The sequence below is a fragment of the Scyliorhinus torazame genome, chromosome 6 (assembly GCF_047496885.1).
Source record: "Scyliorhinus torazame isolate Kashiwa2021f chromosome 6, sScyTor2.1, whole genome shotgun sequence".
NCBI lineage: Eukaryota > Metazoa > Chordata > Chondrichthyes > Carcharhiniformes > Scyliorhinidae > Scyliorhinus > Scyliorhinus torazame.
Window position 1 is genome coordinate 42,942,487 of NC_092712.1, and position 16,594 is coordinate 42,959,080.

The following is a 16,594-nucleotide window of genomic DNA, read 5'->3' on the forward strand; positions in this document are numbered from 1 at the left end:
GGGGGGGGGGGGGGGGCGGGGGGGGGGGGAACCAGAAGGACTCTCAGGGTTGTTAATATATACTGTATAGTATGTATAGGTCGTTGCTACAGATAATTATATATTGGACTGTTAAATTATATTTTTGGAGAGTGTTACTTGTGACAAGGCAGTTGCCAATTAGGGCTAGCTTTCATTTTTGTTATTTATTATTTATTCATTTTTTGTTTATAAAATAGGTCATTGTTATTTGTGTTGTTATAATATTGTGCAAAGGATGCACAATGTACTGTGTTGGTTGACCAAAAATTTTCATTAAAATATTTAATTTTAAAAAAAACACTCCCTCACCACTCACTCCTAATCAACACACAAACATGACAGCGTGCAGACATACTCCTCGCTTTGGGGATGCCAACCTCACAAGGCTTCTCAATGCTGTGGATGAGAGGTGGGCACCCAGTTCCCCCGAGGATGTCGGAGGAGCAGCAGATTAGCAATGCCGCCTGGGAGGCAGTTGCAGCGGCTGTCAGAATGACAAGGAGGACCGCCGTCCAATGTAGGAAGATGATGAATGACTTCCAAAGATCTGCAAGGGTCCGTTATCATCTCTCTCCTGATATCAGTTCCGCCTGCCATCCCTCAAATTCCCAAACCATGCCACCCCACAATCCACTAGCCGGCACCTCGCACCCTCCCCATACCCGATCTTCTTGCTTGTTCCTCAGAAGCCCTGGCAACCACCAGCACAACCCCCTCATGTCCAGGTGCTGAGCCCGCACATGCCACCTGCCATAGACCCCTCCTGATCCATCAATCGTGTGGCTCGTAAAGCCCTCTCTTTGTCCCCGCAGGAGAAGATGGCCCGTAATAAATGGGAAAGCGCCAAGACAGGGGATGCGGAATCCCGGGAAGTCAGGTCTTCATCCCCTATGAGGAACGGGCCTTGGAGATCGCGCGGTTTCCGAGGAGAGAGCAGTCTATTCTATGATAATCTATGATAACAGCGAGGTTGGCCTGCACCACAGAGGTGAGGATCCACTGCCCCTTCACCCAGATGACCTGGTCTCAAGTGAGCTCTTCTTGTCAGACAACATTGTCTCACAGGATCTCCACCTGATGAGGCCGGCCATCTGGAGTCGTACTCACCCCCCCGCCACCCAAGAGAACACCTCTGAGGAGAGCTCTGAGGAGAACACATGTGACCACAGCTGTCACGCGCACCTTCCACTAGCATAGAGACACACACCTTGGTGGGTGACATTTGTGGACAGGCTTCTGGGGCACAATCTGGTGAGCACCACACGGTTGCAGATTCACATCTGGTGGAGGCGGAAACATCCAAGGGAGACATCAGTCGGAGGTCTGCTGGATCCCTGCACATAGCTGTGTCCCAGCCAGATGCCGAGCCACTGGACAAGGTTTTCTTAGAGCTGATGAAGATTGTAGGACACGGTCACGAGATTCAGGAGGGCGTCCACAACAACATTCCAGTGCCTGCAAAGCCATTTGGATGATTCCCAAAGGCTGCAGGCGCAGGAGATGGTGCCAAGAATGCATGGCACCGAGGCCAACACTGTTAGGGTGGCAAACGCAGTGGAAAACCTGGAGCACGACAACCATATCTTGAGAGGTGGTGTCCAAGGCATGGCTCAGTCTGTGACGACCATGGCTGAGGGCCTCGATGAGGGACATGTCCCAGAAGCAGATGGTCATTGCCAAGGCACTTTGGAACATGGTCCAGTCACTGAGGAGCATCGTTGAGGGTATCGGCACCATGGTCCAGACAATAGGGAGCCTCCAGGACTGGCAGCGCCAGATGACTCAATGACTTTTGGAGCTCAACCCAGCTGCCCTCCATCCCATGGAGTCCTTCAGGGCACTACGGACACTGTCAGGGAGAAGGACGTACTGGAGGCCAACCCGGGGCCTGCCACCTAGGAGACTACAGTGGTTTCCAGTTCTTCTGAAACCCCCCATCTCCGGTCCTGACACCAGAGCATTTCAAGGGCAGCGGGCAGAACAGTATGGCATAGCGATGCCAGTAACACCGGTAGGTTGGCCAGGCCTCCCGGCTCCAACCCTCCAGAGGATGTCCACCGAGGGCATCAAAGGATACAGGGTGCAGAAGGTAGTAGGCTGCCATCCTGTGGACACACCTAGACGTAGGAGCAGACCACGAATGAACAAGAACAGTGAGGAGCACTGAGTGGGACTCAATGTTATGGATGAGAGGTGGCCACCCTGTTCCCTCGCTGTAGCTAGGGGAATAGAATGTTGTCACAGTAAAATGTTCACTATTAAAACATCCCACGCCTCCTACAGGTGAAGCCTCTATCATGCTAATCTTCACAGCGGGCCTGCCCGCACCCCCGGCTCCTATTGCCCTCCGTTTCCCCCACTCCCCCTTGGTCCGGGAGGGGGGGGGGGATTGGAGGAGGGGAGGGAAGGAAATGGGGGGGGGGGGCGTTGCGGGGGGAGTATCAACCTCGTCTTAGGATAATCTGGAGACAATGGGGGCCTCCCTTGACCTCCTGGCATGTTGGGCCTTTGCCGCCACTTTCTTCCATCCTCTGGCTCCTCCTCGGGCTCGATCTTCCGACCCCTCCTCGATAGCCTCCTCCTCCTCCTCAGATAATGCCACATGTCCCTCCGCTTCCTCCTCCCCCTCCAGCATGTTGCCCCGCTGCTGTGCCAAATTATGGAGGGCACAGCAGACCACCACAAAGCGGGAGACCTTCTGGGGGTGTACTGCATGGCTCTAGCCAGAGCGGGCGAGGCATCAGAACCGCATTTTGGGCAGCCCGATGTACTGTTCAATGATAGCACAGGTGGCAACGTGGGTATCATTGTATTGAGTCTTCGCCTTGGTCTCAGGCCTTCGCACCACGCCCTCAGCCATGTCCTCAGTGGGTATCCCTTGTTCCCATGAGCCAACACGCTATCCTGGGTTGATCCTCGACAACACTGGGGATCTCCAAGTGTCCGGGTTCTAGCTATCATGCACGCATCCATGGAAGCAGACACACACAATGAATGATTCAGAGGCAGTGGTCGTACACGATCTGAACATTCAGGGAGTGAACCCCTTCCTGATGCCCCAGTACTCGCAGGACAAGATGCATGCCATCGATTGCCCTCTGGACCTGGGGCATCCTGGCGATGGCGGCAAATCCTGCAGCCCGGGCATCTTGGTGGGCCTGTTGTAGCTCGAAGGTGTATGGTCTTATGCCCGGGCATACAGAGTATCCATCACCTCCTGGATGCACCTGTGGGCTGAAGATTGGGATATGCCACACAGATCGAGTCCTAGAATGATCTGGTGACATAAATGTTGAGGGCTACAGTGGCCTTCATGGCCACCGGGAGCAGGTGTCCTCCTCCTCCATGGGGTGCCATGTTCGTGAAGATGTGGTACAGGTGCCGTCTTTTTGTTGAGACGGACAAATGATGTCTGTCAGCTCATTGAATGACCAACGATGCCTGTACACCTTGGGCCTTCGCTGGCTTCCCCTCTGGGTCCCTCCTCAGCCTGATGGGTTGCCGGCTCTTTCGGGTGTGCAGCGGCCCCCTGCACATGGGGTGCTGCCTCCAGCCTCAGTTGGCGTTACTTCCTTCTACAGTGCCTTGGCTGCCACAAGCAATGCGATGGGCAGACTCCGCAGGATCGATTCCAGAAAACATAGCTTTATCTGAAAGGAATTGGAGAAGGAGAGATACCGACAATCAGTTCGGGCTTCCAACCCGGTACCCTCAAATCCTCCAAGCCTCCCCCACCCATACCATGACTGTCCCGCCTGCTCTCAGAGTGCCATCCAAAGAGCCACTTGTGCTGGCAAACCTTGCTCTGCACACTCACCCCCAGCAACATCAGCTCCTAAACTCCAGATCTCTGGCAGGAACATTAGGAATACCTGTGCTCAGCTCCCCCAAATCATCCACACACTTACCCTTTGTTCAGAAGAAGATCCAAAGTGTTGAAGCCCTGCTCTTTAGTGTTTGACTGCTGACAGCTGCCTCTATGGTACTGACCCTCCTAGATGTGGAGATGCCGGCGTTGGACTGGGGTGAGCACAGTACGAAGTCTTACAACACCAGGTTAAAGTCCAACAGGTTTGTTTCAATGTCACTAGCTTTCGGAGCGCTGCTCCTTCCTCAGGTGAATGAAGAGGTATGTTCCAGAAACACATATATAGCCAGATTCAAAGATGCCAAACAATGCTTGGAATGCGACCATTAGCAGGTGATTAAACCTTTACAGATCCAGAGGTGGGGTAACCCCAGGTTAAAGAGGTGTGCAGTGTGTCAAGCCAGGACAGTTGGTAGGATTTTGCAGGCCAGATGGTGGGGGATGAATGTAATGCGACATGAATCCCATGTCCCGGTTGAGGCCGCACTCATGTGTGCGGAACTGGGCTATAAGTTTCTGCTCGGCGATTCTGCGTTGCGCGTCCTGAAGGCCGCCTTGGAGAACGCTTACCCGGAGATCAGAGGCTGAATGCCCTTGACTGCTGAAGTGTTCCCCGACTGGAAGGGAACATTCCTGCCTGGTGATTGTTGCGCAATGTCTGTTCATTCGTTGTCGCAGCGTCTGCATGGTCTCGCCAATGTACCACGCTTCAGGACATCCTTTCCTGCAGCGTATGAGGTAGACAACGTTGGCCGAGTCGCACGAGTATGTACCGCGTACCTGGTGGGTGGTGTTCTCACGTGTAATATTGGTATCCATGTCGATGATCTGGCACGTCTTGCAGAGATTGCCATGGCAGGGTTGTGTGGTGTCGTGGTCACTGTTCTGAAGACTGGGTAGTTTGCTGCAAACAATGGTTTGTTTGAGGTTGCGCGGTTGTTTGAAGGCAAGTAGTGGGGGTGTGGGGATGACCTTGGCAAGATGTTCATCGTCATCAATGACGTGTTGAAGACTGGGAAGAAGATGACGTAGTTTCTCCGCTCCGGGGAAGTACTGGACGACGAAGGGTATTCTGTCGATTGTGTCCCATGTTTGTCTTCTGAGGAGGTTGGTGCGGTTTTTTGCTGTGGCGCGTTGGAACTGTCGATCGATGAGTCGAGTGTCATATCCCGTTTGTACGAGGGCATCTTTCAACGTCTGTAGATGTCTGTTACGCTCCTCCTTGTCTGAGCAGATCCTGTGTATACGGAGCGCTTGTCCATAGGGGATGGCTTCTTTAATGTGTTTAGGGTGGAAGCTGGAGAAGTGGAGCATCGTGAGGTTATCCGTGGGTTTGCGGTAAAGCGAAGTGCTGAGGTGACCGTCCTTGATGGAGACGAGTGTGTCCAAGAATGCAACTGATTTTGGAGAGTAGTCCATGGTGAGTCCGATGGTTGGATGGAACTTATTAATGTCATCGTGTAGTCGTTTCAGTGATTCTTCGCTGTGGGTCCAAAGGAAAAAAATGTCATTGATGTATCTGGTGTATAACGTCGGTTGAAGGTCCTGTGCGGTGAGTAGGTCCTGTTCAAACTTGTGCATGAAGATGTTGCGATATTGGGGTGCGAATTTGGTCCCCATGGCTGTTCCGTGCGTCTGGATGAAGAACTTGTTGTCGAAGGTGAAGACGTTGTGATCCAGAATGAAGCGGATGAGTTGCAGAATTGCGTCTGGAGATTGGCAGTTGTCGGTGTTGAGTACTGAGGCTGTTGCAGCAATGCCGTCGTCATGGGGGATGCTGGTGTAGAGTGCCGAGACGTCCATTGTGACGAGGAATGTTCCTGGTTCAACTGGTCCATGGGTGCTGAGTTTCTGCAGGAAGTCCGTAGTGTCGCGACAGAAGCTGGGCGTACCTTGTACGATGGGTTTCAAGATGCCCTCGATGTAGCCAGAGAGGTTCTCCTCAGGGGGACCCTCCTAGAGTACAGGCACTGTTCATGCATCAAAGATTGCTGGACATCCAATGCACTAATCATCCTGAGGCATGGCATGTGTGCCCTCGAGGAGGCAGTTGAGAGTTGAGGAGGGTGAAGTGCTATCACAACCAACAAGGCTAATTCCTAATTTGAAATAGCCTTCAGCTGTGAAGCTAGAAACTGCTCACGTTCAAAGGAAGTGAAATTGAATTTCAGGATAGAAGTCGCAGCAGGGCTCTGTCCTGGAAGTGCTTGGTGGGACAGACAGGCTGCAGTTGTCCCTGTTATGGGTCTCCGCAATATTTAAAGATGGCTTGAAGGACTCACAGATGCAAAACCCCTCGCCCCCTGGCCCAGGGTTGATCCCCTACCTGGAACGCTTCAGCTCCCTACCAAGTCCAATCCCCCTGAGGGGGTCCCCATCTCCAATTCTGGAGCACTGGGGCAGCAGCTTCAGTGCCCTAGAGCTGCATGTCAGAAAATGGAAATGGCTACACACCTCCTCACTTCCCCTTAGTAACCATTGTGCCAGCTTCACATTTTTGAAAAGGAGTACTAAACAATGCCCGTGTGATTTCACACTGGGGAGTTGGGTAATTCCCAGGAGGCTGCTGCATTTGACTTCAATCTCGGAAATGAGTCTGGAATGAATGTAAATGAGGGTTAATGACATTCTCGCCATTTTTGGGCGAGATCCAAGGGTGGGCCTGGTGAATCACCAAATGGTTTGTGGCCAGCGCAAATCTCTCGCTATTCACCTGGTGCGCGCCCGATCCGCACCTGGCACACTTCGGTCGCTGAATTGCGTCCTATGTTTTTTCCAGGACATGTAAGCTAAGATGGGTCAAATGGCCTCATACACCTTTTGACAAGGTCCCACAAGGGTGGCTGATGAAGTTAGAGCTTTGGGATCCAGGACAATTTGGCTCCAAAACTGGCAGAGGGCGATGGTTGAAGGTTGTTTTTGAGACTGGAAGCCTGTGTCAAGTGGTGTTCCACAGGGATCGGTGCTGGGTCCCTTGTTGTTTGTAGTATACATTAAGATCTGGATGTGAATGTAGGAGGTGTAAGTAAGTTCGCAGATGACACATAAATTGATGGTGTGGTAAATAGTGAGGAGTAAGACCTTAGATTACAAACGGGTTGGTTAGATGGGCAGGATAGTGTCAAATGGAATTTACCTATGAAAAGTGTGAGGTAATGCATTTAGGGAGGACGAACAAGGCAAGGGAATATACAATGAATGGTAGGACCCTAGGAAGTACAGAGGATCAAAACGACCTTTGCGTGTATGTTCACAGGTCTCTGATTACAGGTCAGTTATATAGGTGGTTAAGAAGGCCTTTATTAACCGCCTTTATTATCCGAGGCATTGAATATAAGAGCAAGGAGGTTATGCTGGAGCTGTATAAAAGGCTGTTTAGGCTCCAATTGGAGTACTGTGTGCCGTACTGGTCACCACACTATGGAAAGGAAGTGTTTGCACTGGAGGGGGTACAGAGAGGTTCACCAGGGTGTTGCCTGGGCTGGATCGTTTCAGCTATCAAGAGAGACTTGAGAGGCTGGGGTTGTTCTCCCTGGGGCAGAGTAGGCTCAGGGGGGACCTGTTTGAGGTGTATAAAATTATGAGGGACATAGATAGGTTGGAGAGGAAGGTACTTTTGCCTTTAGTAGATGGGTCAATAATCAGGGGGTATAAATGTAAGGTAATGGGCAGAAGGTTTAGAGGAGATGTGAGAAAAAACTTTTTCACCCAGAGGGTAGTGGGAATCTGGAACTCACTGCCTGAAAGGGTGGTAGAGGCGGGAACCCTCAAAACTTTTAAGAAGTATTTAGGTGTGCACTTGAAATACCATTGCATAAATGGTTACGTACCAAGTGCTGGAAAATGGGATGAGAATAGATAGATGGTTGATGGTCGGCACGGACGCGATAGATCTCTTTCCGCGCTGTAAAATGCTATGACTCTATAACCTTTTATCTCGTTGTCATAGAGGAAATGTAAAGTGCACACGCTACCTCGCCTCTGGTTTCTGCATCATCAGACTCAGAGGAGGATTCATTGACAATAGAAGAAGGCCTCGATCTACCATGACGTGGAGATGGAGATGGAGTCTTTGTTTCTTCATCACTTTCTGCTCCAGGAACACGAAGTGAAGCTGAAACACAACACAGACATTTTGGTTAATCCCAAACTTCATCTTACCATTACTTCTCAACCTAACTGGTCTTTTTGTCCAATCAGAGTGCTTATTTTATTGTTTCTTTCATTCCGTGTACCTAGATTTCGGACCTCTGCAGTGCAGCTCTATAATTGGTGCACAAGGATGGCCTTGGGATTTTTTCTTTTTGGAAATACCTATCCTCTGCTCAGCACCTGCCCTGATGACATGGTTTCGACAGCAATAATGCATTTTATAAATAATCATGTGTACAAGACTCTTGACATGGTGGAATTCGACCTCTATATTATTGATGAGTCCTTTTTGGCACTGAAATAGAAAGTGAGATTTAGTGAGGGAACAAATGGGAAGAATGGATGGAAAGAGAAGCAGAGACAGAAAGGAGGGATGGAATCTAACTGGCACACCATGAATACAGTTCCTGGACCTACATGAGCAGAGGACCGGGCTGAGGAAGCAACTTCTACTGGTGACAGATAATTAAACTGGTGACAGACAATTAAAAGGCCGCTGCTGGGACTGATGCTGGCCCAATCAGATGGCTGGCAGCTCTGCAGTGTCACTGTTAGAGGCCATTGCTGAGGCTGCAGAGAGATGAGGGCATCCCCATATCAAAGTGCTCTTGAAGGGCTGCCAAGTGAGTCATGGATGTACTAGGCCCAGACAGGCAGGATCTGGTGGTCAGAGGGGTGAACCCTGAATGTTATATCAGAGCCACTTGGGTGTCTACTGCCACCAGAATCCTGTCCTTGGGCTATGGAATTCCTGCAAAGTTAGACCCCCCCCCCCCCCCCCCCCCCCCCGCCCCCGGGAAAGCTACTGGAAGGCTGTTACAATGCAGCGGCATACTCAACATCTGGCAGAGGGCTGTTTGAAGGCTTATAAAATCCCAGCAGTCATTTACCGATGGCATGGTAAAATAACTATTATCAGATCAATTAGTTGGCCACTGGGGGCCAGTTCAGCTCAGTGAGCTAAACAGCTGCTTTGTGATGCAGAACAAGACCAGCAGCGCAGGTTCAATTTCCGTACCGGCTGAGGTTATTCATGGAGGCCCTCCTTCTCAACCTTGCCCATCGCCTGAGGTGTGGTGATCCTCAGGTTAAACCACCACCAGTCAGCTCGCCCCCTTGTGGTAGTCACCACTGATGTAGATATTGTATGTATAGGATGTTGATATAGGTGCTTTACGGTAAGGCCTCTGTACTACAGGTACGGGGGTAGATCCCTGCCTGCTGGCTCCGCCCAGTAGGTGGAGTATAAATATGTGTGCTCCCAGTACTGCAGCCATTTCGTCAGCTGCTGTAGTAGGCCACACATCTCAGTGTAATAAAGCCTTGATTACATCCTACTCTTGTCTGCATCGGCAAGCAGACAACGCCAAAAAGGACTTTGAACATTGGCTAGCCTGTTTTGAAGCGTACATCGGGTCTGCGCCAGACGAAGTTCCAGAAGCACAGAAGCTCCAGATCCTTTACACGCGGCTGAGCTCCAACGTCTTTCCACTTGTCCAGTACGCGCCGACCTACGCAGAGGCCATGGCGCTACTGAAGGAAAACTACGCTCAGCGGACTAACACACTCTACACCAGGCACCTCCTCGCCACACGGCGTCAACTTCCCGGTGAGTCGGTGGAAGATTTCTGGCGCGCCCTGCTCTCCCTAGTTAGAGACTGTGACTGTCAGGCCATTTCGGCCACGGAACACTCGAATTTGCTAATGAGAGACGCATTTGTTATGGGCATAGGGTCTGACTGCATCCGCCAGCACCTCTTAGATGGGGCCACGCTCGACCTCGCGGCGACCAATAAACTAGCACTTTCACTTACGGTCGCATCACGCAACATTTAGGCCTATGCCCCCGACCGCGCAGCCCACCCCCCCCTGTGCATCGTGGACTCCGCAGACTGCCGCCCCATCGTGGACCCCATCAGCGACCGCCCTCAGCCAATCACACGCTTGTGCCGTGCGGCAGCCAACCAACCCCGGGGGCCCAAATGCTACTTCAGTGGCAGTCAAAACACCCCCAACAGCGCTGCCTGGTGCGGAGCGCCCTCTGCAAAGCCTGTGGCAAGAAGGGACATTTCACTGCAGTATGCCAGGCCCACTCGATCGCCGCTATTGTCCCGGCACCCCGCACGTGCAGCCAGTGGGCGCCGCCATCTTCCCCTCCTAGGCTGCCATCTTGCTCGACTTGCAACACATGCAGCCCGTGGGTGCCGCCATCTTGTTCCTCCCAGGACAAAAGGGCGATGCCATCTTGCTTTCCCCACGACACGTGCAGCCCGTGGGCGACGCCATCTTACCCAACTCAGGACCCATGCCCGTCAGGCACCTCGTCCGGCCGCTCATTGCCTGCAACCGCAACGACCAGCCGCGTCTCGCCTCGGTCACGATTGACCAGTCTCGACCACACAACTTCGCGACTGCTTCAACTAAAGTGAAGGTCAACGGGCACGATATCTCCTGCCTGCTAGACTCCGGGAGCACTGACAGCTTCATTCACCCCGATACAGTAAGGCGCTGCTCCCTCACGGTACACCCCGCTAACCAGAGAATCTCCCTGGCCTCCGGGTCCCACTCCGTGGCGATCCGGGGGTACTGCATCGCCACACTCACTGTCCAGGGCGTGGAGTTCAGGGGCTTCCGCCTCTACATCCTCCCCAACCTCTGCGCTGCCTTGCTACTCGGCCTGGACTTCCAGTGCAACCTCCAGAGCCTAACCCTGAAATTCGACGGGCCCCTACCACCCCTTACTGTGTGCAGCCTTGCGACCCTTAAGGTCGACCCACCTTCCCTTTTTGCAAACCTAACCCCGGATTGCAAACCCGTCGCCACCAGGAGCAGACGGTACAGCGCCCAGGACAGGACCTTCATCAGGTCTGAAGTCCAGCGGCTGCTTCAGGAAGGCATCATCGAGGCCAGCAACAGCCCCTGGAGAGCCCAAGTGGTAGTGGTGAAAACCGGGGAGAAAAACAGGATGGTCGTTGACTACAGTCTGACCATCAATCGGTACACGCAGCTCGACGCGTACCCCCTCCCAAGCATATCTGATATTGTCAATCAGATTGCACAGTACCGGGTCTTCTCGACAGTAGACCTGAAATCTGCCTACCACCAGCTCCCCATCCACAAGGCAGACCGCCCATACACTGTGTTCGAGGCAGACGGCCGCCTTTACCACTTTCTCAGCATTCCCTTCGGCGTCACCAACGGGGTCTCGGTCTTCCAATGGGAGATGGACCAAATGGTTGACTGGTACGGGCTGAGGGCCACTTTCCTGTACCTGGACAATGTCACCATCTGCGGCCACGATCAGCAGGACCATGACGCCAACCTTGCCAAATTTCTCCACACCGCCACTCTCCTCAACCTCACGTATAACAAGGAGAAGTGCGTGTTCAGCACAAACTGCTTAGCCATCCTCGGCTATGTGGTCCAGTACGGAGTTCTGGGGCCCGACACCAATCGCATGCGTCCCCTCATGGAACACCCCCTCCCCCACGGCGCTCAAATGTTGCCTGGGGTTCTTTTCGTATTACGCCCAGTGGGTCCCAAACTATGCGGACAAGGCCCGCCCACTCATTCAATCCACTGTTTTTCCTCTGACGGCCGAGGCTCGCCAGGCCTTTAACCGTATCAAGGCCGACATCGCCAAGGCCGCGATGCACGCGGTCGACGAGACGCTCCCCTTCCAAGTCGAGAGTGATGCATCAGACGTCACTCTGGCCGCCACCCTCAACCAGGCAGGCAGGCCCGTGGCATTCTTTTCCTGCACCCTCCATGCCTCCGAAATTCGGCACTCCTCCGTCGAAAAAGAGGCCCAAGCCATTGTTGAAGCTGTGCGGCATTGGAGGCATTACCTGGCCGGCAGGCGATTCACTCTCCTCACTGACCAACGGTCGGTTGCCTTCATGATTAATAACACACAGCGGGGCAAGATCAAAAACGATAAAATCTTGAGGTGGAGGATCGAGCTCTCCACCTACAATTACGAGATTTTATATCGCCCCGGTAAGCTCAACGAGCCCCCCGATGCCCTATCCCGAGGTACATGTGCCAGCGCACAGGTGGACCGACTCCGGACCCTGCACGACAACCTCTGTCACCCAGGGGTCATACGTTTTTTCCATTTCATCAAGGCCCGCAATCTGCCCTACTCCATCGAGGAAGTCAGGGCGATCATCAGAGACTGCCAGGTCTGCATGGAGTGTAAACCGCACTTCTACCGGCCAGACCGTGTGCGCCTGGTGAAGGCCTCCCGCCCCTTTGAACGCCTCAGCATGGACTTCAAAGGGCCCCTCCCCTCCACCGACCGCAACACGTACTTTCTCAGTGTGGTCGATGAATATTCCCGATTCCCCTTTGCCGTGTCATGCCCCGCCTATGTCCACAGCGACCGGGGATCCTCATTCATGAGCGATGAGCTGCACCAGTACATGCTCAACAGGGGCATTGCCTTGAGCAGGACGACCAGCTACAACCCCAGGGGAAACGGGCAGGTGGAGAGGGAGAATGTGACGGTCTGAAGGGTCGTCCAGCTGGCCCTACGGTCCAGAAATCTCCCGGCCTCCCGCTGGCAGGAGGCGCTCCATTCGGTCGCTCCTGTGCACCGTGATGAATGAAACCCCCCATGATTGTCTCTTTGCCTTCCCTAGGAAGTCCACCTCCGGGGTTTCGCTCCCGACAGGGCTGGCAGATCCAGGACCCGTTCTCCTCCATAGACACGTTCGACTTCACAAGGTGGACCTGTTGGTTGAGAGGGTACAGCTACTTCACGCCAACCCGCAGTACACCTACGTAGTGTACCCCGACGGCCGCCAAGACACAGTCTCCCTCAGGGACCTGGCACCAGCTGGTTCCATACACCCCACCCCCTCCGGCACACCCCACCGCAGCCCCCGCTCCCCGACAATTTGTTTTCCCTTGCTCACACCCGGGGATAAAAAGGATTTCGACACGCTCCCGGAGTCACCGAAGAACAAGCCGCCGCCGGAGTCGCCACCGGCACTGCGGCGCTCTCAACGACAGATCAAGGCACCGGACCGCCTGAATTGGTAATGTTATCTGTACTTTTAAAACACATATAGTTCTCCACCAACCCCGCCGGACTCATTTTTTAACAGGGGGTGAATGTGGTAGTCATCACTGATGTATATATTGTATATATAGGATGTTGATATAGGTGCTTTACGGTAAGGCCCCTGTACTACAGGTACGGGGGTAGATCCCTGCCTGCTGGCTCCACCCAGTAGGCGGAGTATAACTATGTGTGCTCCCAGTATAGCAGCCATTCCGTCAGCTGCTGTAGGAGGCCACACATCTCAGTGTAATAAAGCCTCGATTACATCCTCCTCTCTTTTTTGTGTAATTGATCGTGCATCATCCCTCAAAGAGGAAAGTAGCCTGGGACTATGGTGGCTTTACCTTTAGTTGGTCACTGGCCAAATCGCTATTGTTTCTTCTTTTCGTAATATTACCTGGCAGCTGAAACACATCTGTCTTCTCTGCCGATGTCTACTGCTGCCATTTTACCTTTCTGCCTTGCAGCCTGTCTCCAAAGGGTTGGTAAAATTACTACCGAGGAGTGGTTGGTGCCATGAATTTAACAAGAATGTAACTCTACAAAAGGGAAATATTGTGGATGCTGCAAATCTGAAGTGAAAACACAAAATGTTGAAACTATCCAAGCAGGTCAGGTAGCATTCATGGAGAGAGTAACATAATTAATTGCCCGGATCTTACGAGCCCTCCTGCCCCACAGGATTTACAGTTCTGCTGAAGTAAACGGCAATTTAAATGACCCGCCACATCCGCTGGGGATAAGACACGCCGTGGCAGGACCGTAAGATCCTGATCAGTGTTTCAGGTTTGTTCTGATGAAAAGTCCCAGACCTGAAATGTTAAGAATGTAATTCTGTTTGAGGAGCAGGAGGTTTAAACCACAAATTAGTGCTAGTGTCCAAATTTGCAGGGATCACTGAAATACTGCAAAACGTTAAACAGAATTCAATTTGAATGCTCGTCTGTTGTGGGCACTATTATTAGATGTTAGGGAAGGTTACATTCTAATTTAGCTTACTTAAAACGTTAGATTAATCTATACTTCCCAAGACTCACCTTGGGAGATCTTTGCAGAGACCATTTGTGTGATCTGAGATGTTAATTTCTGCAGGAATTCTTCTGTGCCAACGTCCGCGAGTGAAAAATGCGGAAATGTGGTGGCTGTAGGAACTTCTCCGCTGACTTCTGATAGTATTTCTCTCTGATCTGTAATACAATAAAGGAAAATATTCTGGGAAATAGAGAAGCATTTGCGTTGTAAAATCTATAAGGAATATAACTATACAAATTGCATTTAGATAATAGGATGAAATATAAATATTCTGGACAGGATTCTCCGTCCTGCCGCACCTGTTTTCTGATGTGGCGCGCTCCAGCCGGCAACGGGATCCTCCGTCCCGGCAGCCAGGCAAATGGGGCTTCCCATTGTGGGCACCTCACTCCGCCAGGAAATCCGCGGTGTGATTGCGCTGCCGGCGAAGGATCCCGCTTCATATGCAATTTCAGTTTTAATTATAAATGGACACAAAATAAATATCTGTAAATTGAAAACTAAGTGGGCTCTGAGTGAGCAAGAGAATATTCATAGGTTTGGCATTGTTTTTGCTTGATTGGGTACATATGACATTTAAAATATAAAATTCCATAAGAACAAGCTTCAAGGTTTATTCAAGCTTGCCAGTTCATTAAGTTGTACAAAGATACTCACTTTTCTCTGGTTCTTTCTGATCGGTTTCTTGTGGTCTTTGTCAGAGATCAATGTCAGACAGTTGAGGTGAGAAAAAGAGAAATGAAATTAAAATTAGAATTAAAAGCTCCTTCTTTGAAATTATGTACAGCCAGATTTTTTAAAACAAATTTAGTAACATTTTTTAAACATCTAACCACAATTGTTTTCAGTTTCAGGGTGTGAGCATCACCAGCAAGACAAGCATTTACTGCTCTACCACCCAGAGAGGGAGTAAGCCACTTCTGGAGCTGTTACAATCCTGGTGGCGAAGGTACTGCCACTTCAGGGGGCAATTATGTTGATGTGGAACTGAAGTAAGATGTAAGCTAGACCAGGTGAAAGTGACAGATTTCTTTCTCTGAAGGACATTGGTGAACTCAGTGTTCTAAAAGCATGATACATTTTTAGTGCTTTATAGCTTTTTATTTCCAGAATTCTTATATTGAATTAAAATTTGCAAATTGCCATGTTAGGATCTGAACTCATATTCTCTCAATTACTAGTAGAGGCCTCTGGATTATTATTCCAATCAAATTGCCATGTTAGGATCTGAACTCATATTCTCTCAATTATTAGTAGAGGCCTCTGGATTATTATTCCATTAACATATCCATTTTGCCGCTGTACATTCAAGAAGCAACTCAGAAACAGAGTGGGTAGCATTGTGGTTAGCACAATTGCTTCACAGCTCCGGGGTCCCAGGTTCGATTCCCGGCTGGGTCACTGTCTGTGCGGAGTCTGCACGTTCTCCCCATGTGTGTGTGGGTTTCCTCCGGGCGCTCCGGTTTCCTCCCACAGTCCAAAGATGTGCAGGTTAGGTGGATTGGCAATGCTAAATTGCCCTTAGTGTCCAAAATTGCCCTTAGTGTTGGTTGAGTGGGGTTATTGGGTTATGGAGATAGGGTGGTGTGGGCTTGGGTAGGGTGCTCTTTCCAAGAGCTGGTGCAGACTCAATGGGCCGAATGGCCTCCTTCTGCACTGTAAATTCTATCTATGAAACTTGATGATAATTTTTGATGTGCAAAAGTTTTTGACTTGTGCCAGTTTACAAAACTAAATTCATAGGCTGAATCCTACGGGCCTGGGAGACTTGCGCCGTCTCCACCCCACCCCTTTCCCTTCCCCCCCCCCCCCCCCCCCCCAGGCTGAGCAATATTAAACAAAGCTTCCTTGCAGCCATTACCTGCTCTGGGCAGCCTTAAGAAGATGAGAGAGGAAGTTCCACCCTTGTCGCAGAACCAGAACCGATGCTGGCTCTGCAGGAAGGCCTCTGGATGAAGAGGACATGGTCACAGAGCAGCATAAGCCCAGTTTTGGATGGACCCTAGGAAGTGGTGAGGAGGGGGATGGTGGATGCCCAGGATGCACTCAAGGTTTCAATCCAAAGAACATATCCCCAAGGACATAATTTTGTTAAAAATGCGGCCTTTGCACTCCTGTTTGTGCATGACAACTGTATTATGGTGTGACCAGCATAACATTCAAGTCAATTGCTTTGTTAACAAGCTCAATTGCCCGTTAATTATCTTTTTATAAATGGCGTGCCAGTTACCAAATTTGGGGAATGGGTCAGAGATGGGAGAAAGGCCAGCCACCCAATCTAATTTATACGGCCCCTGCAGAAAATATATCCAGTGGATGAACCACCTCAAACCTGTTCACATTCAGGCTGTCACCATTGTAGTCGGGCCTGAAATAAGCAATAATGCTTCCTGGAAACAAGTGGAAGCCTCACTAACTCTGAAAGTTGGGATCCTATGACATCTATAAGATTC

General features: G+C 51.1%; 1 protein-coding gene across 1 annotated transcript in view; it reads right to left on the bottom strand.

Annotated features, from left to right (window-relative positions):
• Positions 1–16,594, bottom strand: part of LOC140424765 (obscurin-like) — a 1,044,598-nt gene that overhangs the window by 316,989 nt on the left and 711,015 nt on the right. The window contains 3 exon segments of the mRNA XM_072508149.1: positions 7,864–8,003; positions 14,147–14,296; positions 14,799–14,833. Of these exon segments, the coding sequence (XP_072364250.1) occupies positions 7,864–8,003; positions 14,147–14,296; positions 14,799–14,833 (325 nt within the window).